Source organism: Oncorhynchus keta, chromosome 30 (genome assembly GCF_023373465.1).
Source record: "Oncorhynchus keta strain PuntledgeMale-10-30-2019 chromosome 30, Oket_V2, whole genome shotgun sequence".
Lineage (NCBI taxonomy): Eukaryota > Metazoa > Chordata > Actinopteri > Salmoniformes > Salmonidae > Oncorhynchus > Oncorhynchus keta.
This window is the reverse complement of record NC_068450.1, coordinates 32,979,930-32,994,731: the sequence shown is the minus strand read 5'-3', so window position 1 is coordinate 32,994,731 and position 14,802 is coordinate 32,979,930. Positions and strand designations below refer to the sequence as shown.

The 14,802-nt window shown below is 41.9% G+C and overlaps 1 protein-coding gene across 2 annotated transcripts; it reads right to left on the bottom strand.

Annotated features, from left to right (window-relative positions):
- Positions 1-5,080: 5,080 nt before the first annotated feature.
- LOC118363415 (mid1-interacting protein 1-like) lies at positions 5,081-7,616 on the bottom strand. Of its 2 annotated transcripts, none has more exons than XM_035744251.2 (2): positions 7,449-7,616; positions 5,081-6,451 (listed from the first exon to the last, which is right to left on the bottom strand). In XM_035744251.2, the coding sequence occupies exon 2, from the start codon at positions 6,356-6,358 to the stop codon at positions 5,864-5,866; it is 495 nt and encodes a 164-aa protein (XP_035600144.1). In that variant the 5' UTR covers positions 6,359-6,451; positions 7,449-7,616; the 3' UTR covers positions 5,081-5,863. The 2 variants fall into 2 exon arrangements, with proteins under 2 accessions (XP_035600144.1, XP_035600145.1); XM_035744252.2 differs by lacking the exon at positions 7,449-7,616 and adding an exon at positions 6,559-7,390.
- Positions 7,617-14,802: the final 7,186 nt, after the last annotated feature.

Genomic DNA, 14,802 nt, shown 5'->3' with positions numbered 1-14,802 from the left:
GGGCGGGGCAGTTGCCGTACCTGGTGGTGATGCAGCCGGACAGGATGCTCTCAATTGTGCATATGTAAAAGTTTGTGAGGGTTTTATGTGGCAAGCCAAATTTCTTCAGCATCCTGAGGTTGAAGAGGCACTCTTGCCCTTTCTTTTTTATTTTATAAATGATCGAACATTTCTAAAAACCTGTTCTTGCTTTGTCATTATGGGGTATTGTGTGTAAATTGATGAGGGGAAAAAACGATTTAATACATTTTTGGAAAAAAGCTGTAACATAACAAAATGTGGAAAAAGTCAAGAGGTCTGAACACTTTCCAAAGGCACTGTATTTGCATTTCTGGCATTAAGAAATAAGTGCTACCTTGCTTTTAAATGTCTAGCCCGTGCCAGCTGAAACAGTTGAGCAACCGTCGTCAGCGACTGCCAGAAGGGCAAAGGAGGCACGGCCGGGGCAGCTGGCTGAGATGGGCCAGTCAACTGAACCGCTCCCTGCCAAGTCTCATCTCAGTGATCACGCCGTCGCACGCTGGCCCACGGCATGGGCAGCAGATTCACCAGTCATCGAGATTCAGGGGGTCTTGCAACACAGACACTCTGACACTATCACGTGTCCGCCGAAGTCGCACCCCCATCCAATTCCCCCGTGGTCATATTGCACTGTGTCCATTCCCCTTTACAGAGAGAGAAAGAGTATGAGAATCACTCATCTCCATAACCTCGACACCAGTATCAAGGGTAGAGTATCAAGGACATCTAGCCAATTTTCTTGGGGTTACTTATAGATAGATGGCTTTGTTACTAAAAATACCTAACTCGTAGCTGACACTATCATGATGAATCTCCTGGTTGGATTTGGACAGTCACTGGATTCAACAGTCACTGCATTTGTTGGACACTCACTGGCCAAATATAGAAATATTGCAGTTTTTTTTTTTTTTTTTACTCGACTCTCGGTTCATAATCGTTTACCGCAAATTGCTGACAGAACATGGTGAAATGTATCATAACCAGTCCATGGGAAGCTTACACAAATCTCAGAGGTAATGAGTGTGATTGCACCCCTTCACTGTATAGTTTCTGAATACATTTACAGTGTCTTGCAAAAGAATTCACCCCCTTTGTTGTTTTTCCTATTTTGTTGCATTACAACCTGTAATTGAAATAGATTTTTATTTGGATTTCATGTAATGGTCATACACAAAATAGTCCAAATTGGTGAAGTGAAAAAAAAAAAATGAAAAAAAGTGGTCCGTGCATATATATTCACCCCTTTTGCTATGAAGCCCCTAAATAAGATCTGGTGCAACCAACTACCTTCAAATTTCACATAATTTGTTAAATAAAAGTCCACCTGTGTGCAATCTAAGTGTCACATGATCTCAGTATATATACACCTGTCCTGAAAGGCCACAGAGTCTGCAACACCGCTAAGCAAGCGGCACCATGAAGACCAAGGAGCTCTCCATACAGGTCAGGGACAAAGTTGTGGAGAAGTACAGATCAGGGTTGGGTTATAAAAAAATATCCGAAACTTTGAACATGCCACTGAGCGCCATTAAATCCCTTATTAAAGAATGGAAAGAATATGGCACCACAACAAACCTGCCAAGAAAGGGCCTCCCACCAAAACTCACAGACCAGGTAAGGAGGGCATTAATCAGAGAGGTAACAAGAGACCAAAGATAACCCTGAAGGAGCTGCGTAGCTCCACAGCGGAGATTGGAGTATCTGTCCATAGGACCACTTTAAGCCGAACACTCCACAGAGCTGGGCTTTACGGAAGAGTGGCCAGAAAAAAGCCACTGCTTTAAGAACAAAATAAGCAAACACATTTGGTGTTCATCAAAAGGCATGTGGGAGAATCCCCAAACATATGGAAGAAGGTACTCTGGTCAGACGAGACTAAAATTGAGCGTTTTGGCCATCAAGGAAAACGCTATGTCTGGGTAAACTCATCACCCCGAGAATACCATCAGCAGGGACTGGGAAACTGGTCATAATTGAAGGAATGATGGATCGTGTTAAATACAGGGAAATTCTTGAGGGAAACCTCTTCCAGTCTTCCAGAGATTTGAGACTGGGATGTAGGTTCACCTTCCAGCAGGACAATGACCCTAAGCATACTGCAAAAGCAACCCTTGAGTGGTTTAAGGGGAAACATTTAAATGTCTTGGAACGGCCTAGTTAAAGCCCAGACCTCAATCCAATTGAGAATCTGTGGTATGACTTAAAGATTGCTGTACACCAGCGGATCCCATCCAACTTGAAGGAGCTGGAGCAGTTCTCTGGAAGAATGGGCAAAAATCCCAGTGGCTAGATGTGCCAAGCTTATAGAGACATACCACAAGATACTAAAAGGTGCCTCTACAAAGTATTGACTTTGGGGGGGGGTGAATAGTTCTGCACGCTCAAGTTTTCAGTTTTGTTTCTTGTCTGTTTCAAAATGAAGAATATTTTGCATCTTCAAAGTGCTGAGGATGTTTTGTAAATCAAATGATACAAACCCCCCAAATATCCATTCTAATTCCAGGTTTGAAGGCAACAAAATAGGGAAAATGCCAAGGGGGTGAATACTTTCGCAAGCCATTGTAGGTGGTCCAAACGATCAGTGCGTAACAACGTGACTACATGGGCCTCATTCCATTTAGGAAAATGTATTCACATATTTATGCTATTAAAAATCCTTTTCAATTAATTAATTGAATTTCAGTTCTCTTCCTGAATTGACTGAATAAGAAACTAACCCCATTTTGTTTAGATCAATGGATTAATCCAGTCACGCGCCACAGATAAAGGTCAATGGATTAATCCAGTCACGCTCCACAGATAAAGGTCAATGGATTAATCCAGTCACGCTCCACAGATAAAGGTCAAAATAATCTCTACATGAGTGATCAGTCCATTGATTATATAAATAAATGGTGCTAAACTGTCTCCCGCCCACAGACAACGTATCCTCTCTGATAGCCAACAGTTGTGGGGCGTAATGTGTAGAAATCCAATTTCCACTCATATCAAGAGTCTGACCAGCTGTCTCACAATTAGTGGTTAACCCAGTTCACTTGAGTGGGCTGAAAGATTGACCAATTTTGCTACAGCGATTTTGTTGTTTGGATATTTATCGGCTTACATTGAGAGCATCTACAAAGACGACTCAGGGACCCAGCCTTATACAACTGTGGTCTCGTAGGCATCCCCAAGTGCTTGGTGTTGGGTCAGAGCTGCCCTTGGAGCAGTGCCCCCCCCCGTCCCTCTCAGTCCTCCACTCTGCCATGTTTTAATCCCTGCTGTGCCTTTGAAAGAGAGAAAAAAAATCTTTGTTCGCCTATTGGCTGCTGTTGGTGGAGCTGTTGCTAAGGGGAGGGGTTGAGAGAGTGATGACTGGTGGGAATGGGAGATGGCCATTTGAGGACGCTATAATTTGTGTTTGATATGCACGTCATGCATAGATTCAGATCTTATCTGTTTTTATAAATAATTGCAATTAATGGCTTAGTGTTAATTACTTTACTGACCCATATTTTCTTAAGAAAATTCTGAAAGTAATTGCTATTGATTTAGAGCTTGGAGAATGGTGTCCTGAATGATAAAACAGTCAAAAAGGTTATCGTGGATTTATGGTAAATTCCATGCTAATTTATTTCTTTATAGCTGCAAGCTACTTATTATTCAGATCTCTCTGCTCAATCAACCTAGATGCCCACAATGTGATGTGCAGGTTGAACAATTGCTGAATAGTGGCTTATGAGGTAGCCTACTTGTTAAACATTGTTCAACTGTGGAACAAAAACATACACTATATATTTTTAAAAAGTGTGTGAACACCCTGTCAAATTAGTGGATTCTGCCGTTTCAGCCACACCTGTTGCTGATAGGTGTATAAAATCGAGCACACAGCCATCCAATCTCCATAGACAAACATTGGCAGTAGACTGGCCTTACTGAAGAGGTCAGTTATCTTCAACGTGGCACCGTCCAATTTCTTACCTAGTCAACTGTAAGTGCTGTTACTAAGAAGTGGAAACATCTAGGAGCAACGGTTTGGTGGAGGATTAATGGTTCGGGCTAGGCACTTTAGTTCCAGTGAAGGGAAATCTTAACACTACAATGACATTCTAGACAATGTGCTTCCAACTTTGCGGCAACCGTTTGGGGAAGGCCCTTCTGTTTCAGCATGACACAGCCCTGTGCACAAAGCGAGGGCCATACAGAAAAGGTTTGAGATCGGTGTGGAAGAACTTGACTGGCACGCACAGCCCTGACCTCAACCCCATCGAACACATTTGGAATGCCGATTTCAAGCTAGGTCTAATCGCACAACATCAGTGCCGACCTCACTACTGCGCTTGTGGCTAAATGGAAGCAACTCCCTGCAGAAATGTTCCTACATCTAGTGGAAAGCCTTCCCAGAAGTGGCAGCTGTTATAGCAAAACTCTATATTAATGCCCATGATTTTGGAATGATGTTCAACAAGCTGGTGTCCACATACTGTCGGCCTTTTAGTGTATACCAAAGTTCATGAACTCATTAAAGTGGTCGTACCTTTGACTCAATGGCATACAAAAGCACTAAATCAATTAAAGCTCAATGTCCTTAACCTGGTCCACTTCAGCAGAAATTTTGCATCAGAAATCACTAAGGGATTAAACTACAAACTCAAAGCAAGAAATTGTAAATTTCCCCCAGCTAAACATTACTAAAAGATTGACACTTTGTGCCAACTCTGTCAAGTTGTATTTTTTTTTTTTTACCCAAGGTATTTTCTAGGGCAAGTGCCAGGGCTCTTACCACTTTCATACTGTTAAATCAATTCCAAGACTTGCCCAATCCTACTTTACACCCACAAGGAGCCTGTAGTGGATTTAAAGTGCATCATGCAATTGTACTGCGCTGACAAATCAGTGCTCATGTTATGTTGGAGCACATCACCCTCTCATTCCTACCAGGAATATGTAACAGAAAGTTCAAGTGAGATCACGCATTAAAACCTATATAGATAATAAACCTTGGCTGATATGAAAATGGTATACACAGACCCTTGACAATTAAGCAATACACCAAGGTTTAAAGCTATTGCAACACAAATTTGAACAGGTGAAGTTTATTTATTTTTTTAGTTCTACTGCATTTCTGCCAATATAAAAATTGAAATACCCAAGGACAATACATGACAATTAAGTGGTGTTACAGAAGTTTGACAAAGAAAAGTAGGTTGCCATTCAAACAATGTGTACCAAACAGTAGGGGCATCTGAGCAGGACTTTGAGTTATAAAAATTCAAGGCACGCCACGTTTCATGAGCAATACGATGAATAAACGTTTTCATATTTTAAATAAAGGCGCTTAAACAAGCACAGACAAGTGTCGTTTAAATTTTGAGGGACAGAACAACCAGCATTCCAAATACTCCTAGTCAAACCTTGCGAGACAGTTAAAGACATCCAGTTCCACTGACATACATGCGAATCCAAATTAATGTTTGGATTTGAAATGAAGACTATGGGAAGTTTGTACATCTACCAGAGCCATGTGTCAACTAGACTCCAAATACAATATCAGAAAATTCTAACAGCCAATAATCGTAAAATGTCAACCTGATGAACTTACAGTCAACTGTATACAGAATCAGATATGACCTTACACAGTCAGGAACATATGCAAGTGTCAGATTGGTATACATTTATGATTAGTGGAGGTTTGGGAAGCAAGTGACAGAGTGGGGGTGGATTGTTACTACTCAAGACAGGAGTCAAAGAAATCATAAGGTAGTTTCTCTGGTCAGTCCACCACCCTGTTGCACTAGGGGCAAGAAGTCTTCCATGACACCACGGTTTGAGTCACGCAGACCAGGTTCAGGCAGATGTGACCCTATCTCATGAAGTTAACACCTCCAATTTCCCTCTTGTAGCAGTTGGTGAGGTGGTCTGCTTGCACTGTGAGTTTTGACAGGACGCCAAACAGTCCCCTGAGGTGATAGTGGAACCGGCCCTCCAGATCTGAGCTCTCGTCGACAGGGAGCCCCCTGGTTATCGACTGCTGCTCCTCTTGCTTGACTGCCATTTCCAGGAAGCTGGCCCCGCCACTCATCTCCCTCTTCAGCAGGCCCCACTCCATGTCATTCTTTATGGACTTGAGGAGGAGGTAGTGCTCATACATGTCCCTCTGCTTGTTAGGGTAGGACAGCTCATTGTTGTTCTCCACCACCTCAACCTGCTGGCTCTCCTGTTCCTCCAGGGGCACATCCCTCAACAGGCTGGGCACCATGATAGTTTCATCCATGTTGTTGGTTGCGGCAATGAAGCGGTGCATCACATTGATGAGGGAGTTCTTGTTGCTGGCTGGGTCACTGCTAATTTCCATCATTGCAGAGGTTTCGGGTAGACTTGGGTTTGCAGTTAACAGGTGGAGTAAGGCAGTGTTTCTTGATGTTAAGGCCAACTGAGGAGCCAAATGCCACTATGGGAATAGAAACCATGAGAAAAGGGTAGAAAGAAAGTTGCATCCTAGCATGAAAACCCGACGTTAAATTGCAGAAATTAGTTTGATCAGTAAAGTTTACTCACAAAGGCCAAATATAAATATTTTTACTTTACCGGTTGTCCGTGTGGTCGGTCCTTTTGAAGGGTATGAATGTGACGATGGCCACAGGAAAGTAGAATTACGTCGACTTCTCAAAGCACCGTTAAACGTAGTGCGTACAGATTTGTCACCCGAAGAATACGCACAAGATGGAATATATGCACGAGAAGAATGCATACTTGCAGAGCTTGTGCTTCAGTACTGCACAGGCTTTAGGTGATAAGTCTGAACGCACTACCAGCGCTTTGTAAAGTTGATGTAGCCCAATTTTACTTTCCTGTGGATACAGTCTCACATTACAAAAGGACCAACCGGTAAAGAGTTATAATACATTTTATTCGACATTCTGGCTCGTAGAGGTTCCGAGATGATTTTCCAAAAACATTTGCGGCATTAATCCAGATGTATCAGTGTCTTGGCAAATTGCGTCCTAGAGCTAAAACAAAAAGGCCTTCGGTCAGAAAACACGATTAAACAGGCAGGCATCCGCCTACCGAGAACGCACTTAAAAGCACGGCGCAGGATAATTTCAGCTGGTCGAACAGGAGATAACTAGACGACATGGGTTAACGGCGGAATGAACAGAATGAAGAGACACTTCATTAATAGCTTTAACCTGACTACCGCATCCCAGAGTAGGCTATGGCGTAGGCTGCTAAAGATACAGAATATAACGTCTGCACTAGATATATATTTAGATATGGCTCTGGTCAGCACTAAAACGAAGCAAGGTGGCCTACGCTATCGAAAGCACTTTGTTCCTGCAATGTAACTAACCAGCAAGGCATCATATAGCACTTCCTGTAAACGCTTGTCTAGCATCCATTAAGCAAAAAAGTGAAACAAACAGTCTGTCTAAAACCAAAATACGGACCTGAGCAAATGTTTTCTTGATGGTACGTTGGAAAATGACAATTCCAGTACTTGCTCAGGCTCCACCAGCCTGGAAGAAAGGTATAAACTTCCTCGGTTGTAGCGCTGACAGACTAGGGCCTTTATAGTGTGGGGCGCCGGCTAGGAAAAAAACACGATATTTTCCGCTTCACATCAATGGTGCAATAGGATAGTATTGAGGAAACGGGGCGTTAACTTTAGGTGATTGGCTGTGAAGAAAACCAATCAGACACCACATATTATTTCATGAGCATGTTTGCAACTAACCTAACGTAGCAGGCGTAAAGTAAACTGCAACTGTCGTCAGCAACAGACGCCCAGTAATGTTGTTACCATAGACATCCTACTTTGGGATTACTTTATCTAAGGATCAACAGGAAAGATGCTCTTTACATTTTTATACCTATTATTGGAAAAAAAAACACAAGTTGAACCATTGGTTTCAGAGGGATTTATCCTTGAAACGTCGAGTATTGCTTTCTAAAGCTGAAGGCATCTCCAGACTTACTTATGCAGCCCAGTCCCTATATCTTGACAACAAAATAGGTAAAGTGGTTGACCGGGTGCTTTTCAACTTAATCTGGAAAAATCGTACACATTGTATTAGGAAATCTGTCGTTATGAACTCATATGAATATGGTGGACTCCATTTAAAAAACTTTTTTTTTTTCGATTTTTCCTACTTTGAATAATACTTTTAAGATAAATTGGGCTAAACATTTTTAAAGAATCCTACTTCAATTTGGAATTTCATCCCTCGTTATATCTTCTCCCGTTTTGGTGGCCTCAATTTTATGTTACTTTGTAACTATAACATTGATAAGATTCCTGCAAAATGATCTGCTTTACACAGACAAGTATTCTTAGCGTGGTCGTTAATATATAAACATAACTTTCCCCCGCATAGGTATTTCATTTGGAACAATAAGGACATTTTATATAGAAACAAGTCTTTATTTTTTAAGTACTGGTTCAATAATCATATCCTACTGGTGAGTCAACCTTTTAATGCAGAAGGATTGTTACTCAATTATGAGGAATTTTTATCTTTACAATATCCCTGTCACACCTAGAGAGTTCGCCATAGTCTGATGCTATTCCATCTGGAACTCTCATTTTATTTAGAGGTGTAGCCAGACCTCACCTTCTTGACCTGCCCTCGCTTAATCCAGTTGACTCTCCAATAGGGAAACTGTGTTTCTCCTTGCTCCCTCAGAACAACAGGTCTAATGTGCTTTATTTCAAAGGGATATTGTATCAATTCTGGAAAATTAATTACGGCCTTTGTTAGGAATAAATGGACTTTACATAGTTTGCAATGAGCCAGGCGGCCCAAACTGCTGCATATACCCTGACTGCTTCCACAGAACGCAAGAGAAGTGACACAATTTCCCTAATTATAAGAAATTCATGTTAGCAGGCACTATTAACTAAGTATGCAGGTTTAAAAATACATACTTCTGTATTGATTTTAAAGAAAGGCATTGATGTTTATGGTTAGGTACATTGGTGCAACGACACTGCTTTTTTCGCAAATTAGCTTGTTAAATCATCCCAGTTTGTCGAAGTCGGCGCATCGGTTATATGCAACGCAGGACACGCTAGATAAACTAGTAATATCATCAACCATGTGTAGTTAACTAGTGATTATGTTAAGATTGATTGTTTTTTATAAGATAAGTTTAATACTAGCAAGCAACTTACCTTGGCTTCTTGCTGCCCTCACGTAACAGGTAGTCCCTCGTGGAGTGCAATGTAAGGCAGGTGGTTAGAGCATTGGACTAGTAACCGGAAGATTGCAAAAATGAATCCCAGTGCTGAAAAGGTACAAATCTGTCATTCTGCCCCTGAACATGGCAGTTAACCCACCTTTCCTAGGCCGTCATTGAAAATAAGAATGTGTTCTTAACTGACTTGCCTCGTTATAAAAAAGGTGAAAAAATTTTTTTTGGCAAATCGGTGTCCAAAAATACAATTACCCATTGTTAGGAAAACTTGAAACCGGCCATAATTAATCGGTCATTCCCGATTAATCGGGTGACCTCTAAATGCAGTTTATACAAGTTTTATATACATTTTCCTAAATAATTAATGACATGCTGTATGGTGGACTGACTTGAAAAGTTACCTTGGCGACAACTGGATGCCTCGATGATTAGGTTCTATTTTCTAAAGGCTCTGTGTGAGTCACATCTTTTTACAAACCACTAGTGCTAGGCTTTCCAATACTGTCATCTGCTGTTCAGTTCAACACATGCCACATCCAAGCTGAAAGGAAACGGGTCAATTCAAGCATAGATGTATAATAGGGTAGAAATCATTTTTTTTAAAAGCTTTGTATTTTATTAACATTAACATTTCATTGATTTAAACATGATATGAACATGAATTTTAATATTTCCAGACAGAGAGCTATTTTTGTATAATATAAGGATATAATAACAAGAAGTGATTATTTATGAACAGTGATTAGTTCTGATACTGTAGTTAGGTATTCATAGCTGTGTTTAGTAAGAGATTAACATAAAACCATTGGTCAGGTTACATTTGCTAGATATTAAGTGGAGGGAGTTGGTTAGTACTTTATGCCATGTGGTTATATCTTTTGCTCCCCCTGTTTTCGTTCACCAAACTTATTATGAGGGCGTCGTTCACTCACTTGTCTCCTCTCCATCCTCTGAGGTCCTGTCCTGAGTTACTGAATGTCTATCGTTCTCATTCAGTTTCCTTCTCTTCCTCGTCTTCCTCTACTTTAGGTTGAGAAGTTAAGCCCTGGAGAGGTGCGTCCTCTTCTCGCACTTCTAGTGTGTCTTTCCCCATTTCAGTAGCTCTATCACTGCTGTCTTTCCCTCCTTGTCCCCTCTTCCTCTTTCTATGGATTACAGGTATTACCAAAATAATGCCATGTAAAACGGCAAGTAGAAGGATTAATGTAACAGTTGCCACGACTCTTTGCATGTGATATCTCAACTCACACTCCTGCATGAGTTCATCTACAGATATTTCACCCTCATTGAGGACCAGCATAAGATGGCCACACTCATGACTGAAGTTGACCCAGTTTCGCAGCTCTATGTCAACAGTAGTGTCGCCGAGTCCATAAAATGTAAGAAACACTCCTTCAAGTAGATATGAACAGTCAACAGACTTCTTAGACAGAGAGCGCAGGTACACAATGTCCGTGGCATTATCTGTAGCACAGTTGTCTATGATCACTGAGCCATGGTGGGAAACCATCATGTAAATGTCACTTCCTTCTCCTCCAATCAAGTAATCTCCTCCCACAAGGGACACTAGAATGTCGTTGCCGTCAGAGCCTTTTAGTAGGGCAGGTTCGTAGCCGGACACCAAGATATCTGAGTAGATAGTGCCAATCACATTCTCAACATCCTTCAACACGTCTCCCTCAGCATCTGCCTGACGGCATTCTCCGCTCAGCAGGTTGACGTAAACGCCCTCACCCCTCTCATGATCCCCCTGGTACAGTACAGTGTCTCTCCCTGGGCCCCCGTCCACTAGATCAGCCCCTGGTCCGGGAACGAAGGTGTCAGAGCCTGAGCCGCCCATCATGGTGTCACTCCCTTCCTCTCCATAAAGAGTGTCATCTCCTATGTTCCCAATCAGGATGTCATTGCCCTGACCGCCCAGCAAGGTGTCATGGCCGGCCCCTCCATCCAGTGCATCATCCTTGATGCCACCGAAGAGTACGTTCTCCTGCTCATTACCTGTAATGTAATTGGAGTCATGGGGACAGCCCTGCACAGTGTGAACCAATGATAAATTTGATTGAGAACTCAGATCTATTTGGCAGTCTCCCAGTTTTCCTTTCATTGTCACTTTGTAAGCTTCAATCCAAGGCTTTTGAAAGCTACGCGTTTTGTTTCCAACTGGAGATCTAACCCAAAAATGCACTCCATCAGAGCTCTGGAAGCTAAGGTGTTGGTGTTGTTGCCCTGAATTATAGTTGAGCACTCTGACCTGAATTTTATGCCCCTGTGTACCTGTGCTCACAAGTACATCATGCTTGTCAGATTGAACTGTGAGTTGACCACTACCAAGGAAATCCATCTCAAACAACACAGTATCCATTCTTTCATCCTCTGCAAAGTTTTCAATCATGATGTTGGTTCCATATCCAGTGTTCACTACGTAGGTATCCTCCCCATCTCCTCCCACCATGCTACCACCTCCAGTAAAAGGATCCAGCATGTTATTTTTGTCATTTCCTTCCATGCTGTCGAAACCAGATGAGCCATACATTTCCACCACTGAGGCAAAGTCGCTGTTATTCATCTTCATGATTTCTCCAGTCACCCTATTTCGGAAATCCACAGACTGAGGCAGCTTTAAGGAGCCATCGCAACTGCTGGCATTGGACTCCAGTTGAAATGTTATTCCATCAGCTGATTGGATGTGGAGGTGTTGAGAGTTCCTTGAGTGAAACCAGCCCTTCAATAGGACTTCCTGTGAGCCATTTATGGAGAGATACATGTCTGGTCCATTACATTTACAATTGATGAAATCATATTTTTCTCTCAGGAAAAGTACATCAGTAGCCAGATCGGGTGAGTGGTTCTCAATGGTTTTCAAGCCTTGACCTGGAGTTACAACATACCTGTCCTCCCCTCCACGCCCTTGAAGAAAGTCTGTTCCCCGCCCTGGCACAATTGTGTTGTGTTGTACGTTCCCTTTGATGATGTCATTGAAGGCTGAGCCTCGCACCTCTGTGACACTTTGGAAAGCCTCATCCTCCTGCAGATCCACATGTAGAGCAGCTGTGGACTTTCTGTAATCTAGATTCTGACTTATGAGGCATTTGCTCTTAAATGAGTCAATCTGCTCACAGGCTGCCTTGTTCTCGGAGATGCTGAAGGTGACCAGATCCTTTGTGATAACAAGCAAGTGCCTGTCCGCATCTGAACGGAACCAGTTCATTAAGGTCACATCAGAACTTTGATCAGCAAAAGGAATCAGTTTGAGATGGTTTCCATCCACTTTAACTTTGAATTCATGAAGGTTTGCCTCTATCACCAGTAGGTCTGTTTCATTGTCATTGGAGTGATTTTCAATGAATATCTTTGACAGTTTTTTCTCATAAACCATATATATATCCTCTCCTTCTCCTCCCCTCAGGTGGTCCTGACCCCCTCCACCATCAATCAGGTTCTTCTGTCTATTTCCTATTAGTATGTCATTGTAAGGAGACCCCATGATATTAGTAACGCTAAGGAGAAGTGGTTCGGAAGCGTTCACTGTCTGGCCGTGAGTTTTAGACATTCTATTGATACCTCTGGCAATCAGTTGGACAGAGGAAATCACTGTGGTGGAGATGTCGAACAGGACTCCGTCCTCTGACATCATGTTCATGTGGCGATATTCGTCCCCCAAAAACCAGTTCATAATCCTAATGTTATGGTTACCAAGATATCTTAAAGCAATATCATTTCCTGACTTACTGACAGAAATCTGACTGTAGTTAACGCCAAGGAGTAGGACATCTGTTGATTTGAAAGGATCATAGTTATTAATAATCGTGTTTCCTCCATTGACAGGAATGATGAAAGTGTCTTTGCCGCCACACCCCTCCACATAGCTTTTTTGAGGTCCCAAATAGAACACGTCATCACCATTTTTTCCATAAAGCTTGTAGTAATAGCTCAACATGATTTCCATGCCATGGTGGTCATCTGCCTTCTGTACGGCAAAAAAATTATTTGCTTCATTGTTTCCCCAATATGTTCCAAATCTTGTGTCTGACAAAGCCTCATAACCAGAAACGACAGACATAGAGCCAACTTTTATGAATAGGAGTGTTTTTATATTTATGTTTTTGTAAGTTAATCTATGTGATTCTCCAATGCCTAGAACAATGTCTTTAGTTCCATGTGTGTCAATAGTCCAACACTTTTCCCCCAAGTTTTCGTCACTGGATACAAAATAATCCATGCAGAAGTCAGATGGTCCCTGGTCTGAGAGACAAAAAGTGATACTCCCTCCATTCCAAGAATCCTCACCAGCTGTGAAATCAATGGCCTTTCTCCCATCCTGTACCTCTGCAAAATAATAGTACTTTTGGTGGTCTGAAATTTGTTGAACAAGCCTTCGTCCCTCCTCAATCTCACGATAAGGAATAGTATAAAAAAAGCTTTCCACACCAAGGATAAAGTGTAAAAGTCCTTTCCCAAAGCCAAAAAAGAATGCTCTTATTTTTGCCAAAACTCCAGCATTTGGTGGTAAATGAATAAGTTCAGTCTGAATATCAAGATATACATCATCAAAGATCATTCGTATGGTATTTAGTGCCAGGTTGATTGGCGCAATAAATGGCGCCAGTTCTGGTTGAGCGATTTCAAGAATATCCAAGGCAACTATTGAAATATCGAATGCAGCATCAATATACCCCAGTGCATCTTTCCTCTTAAAGTCTTCCACAATATTGTAAATTCCAAAACCAATCCCTATGATTGGCATAACCACCAGGGCACGTTTCACCACAGGGCTTTTGATTAATGTTACCATGGCTCTCATTGCCTTGCGCTCTAAAAGCTGAGGAACTTGTTTTCCAACTGCAGCCAAGGTCATTCCTGTGACTCCATGTACAGTCTGTAACGTGGCTATTGTACCATGTTCAATGTCTCCCTCTTCAAAAGCATGAACAGCTCCTTGCATCCCCAACATGAGTCCCACTGCTCCAATTGCCATCCCTGTATGCTCTAGATGCTTCGAGACCTGGTGAGAATGGGTCCCATCTGGAATCTCCAGGCCATGAACTGTCTCCATGTTTTCCACATTTTCTCTGTGTATAGTTGTCCCTCTGGATGCAACTCCACCTTAAATTCAATTGTTTCCCGGAGATTCTTCTTCGATGTAAACTGGCATCGAAATTGTCCATCCTCCAGCCTAATACTGCCTTCTTTGACATGTAGTCCCTCCGAGTCCAGCCTGTCACCAAATTCTCTCCTCAATTGATTGTGAATCTGTTCAGCAAACATAGCAGAGGACCTGGCGTAATACGAAGAGAGCTTGAGTGAATGCTCTACTTCTGAAGCGGAATGTAGATCTTTCAATGTCACAGAGCCATCATGGGACCCACCCAAAAGTCCAGTGACCTCATTTAGGGTTGATTGTTTGCCAATTTCATTTAAGAAATGACTATAATCCTTTATAAATGAACTTTTTGAATCATCATTAACTAGTGCATACTCATTTGCAAGTTTGTAGATCTCATCTTCTACCTTGTTGTTATCCATTTTTTTCCATTTCCACCATTCTTCAAACACATTATTCTCTTTTTCTGTAAGGTCCATAAGATCCTTTTGTAATTCCTCTGGGAT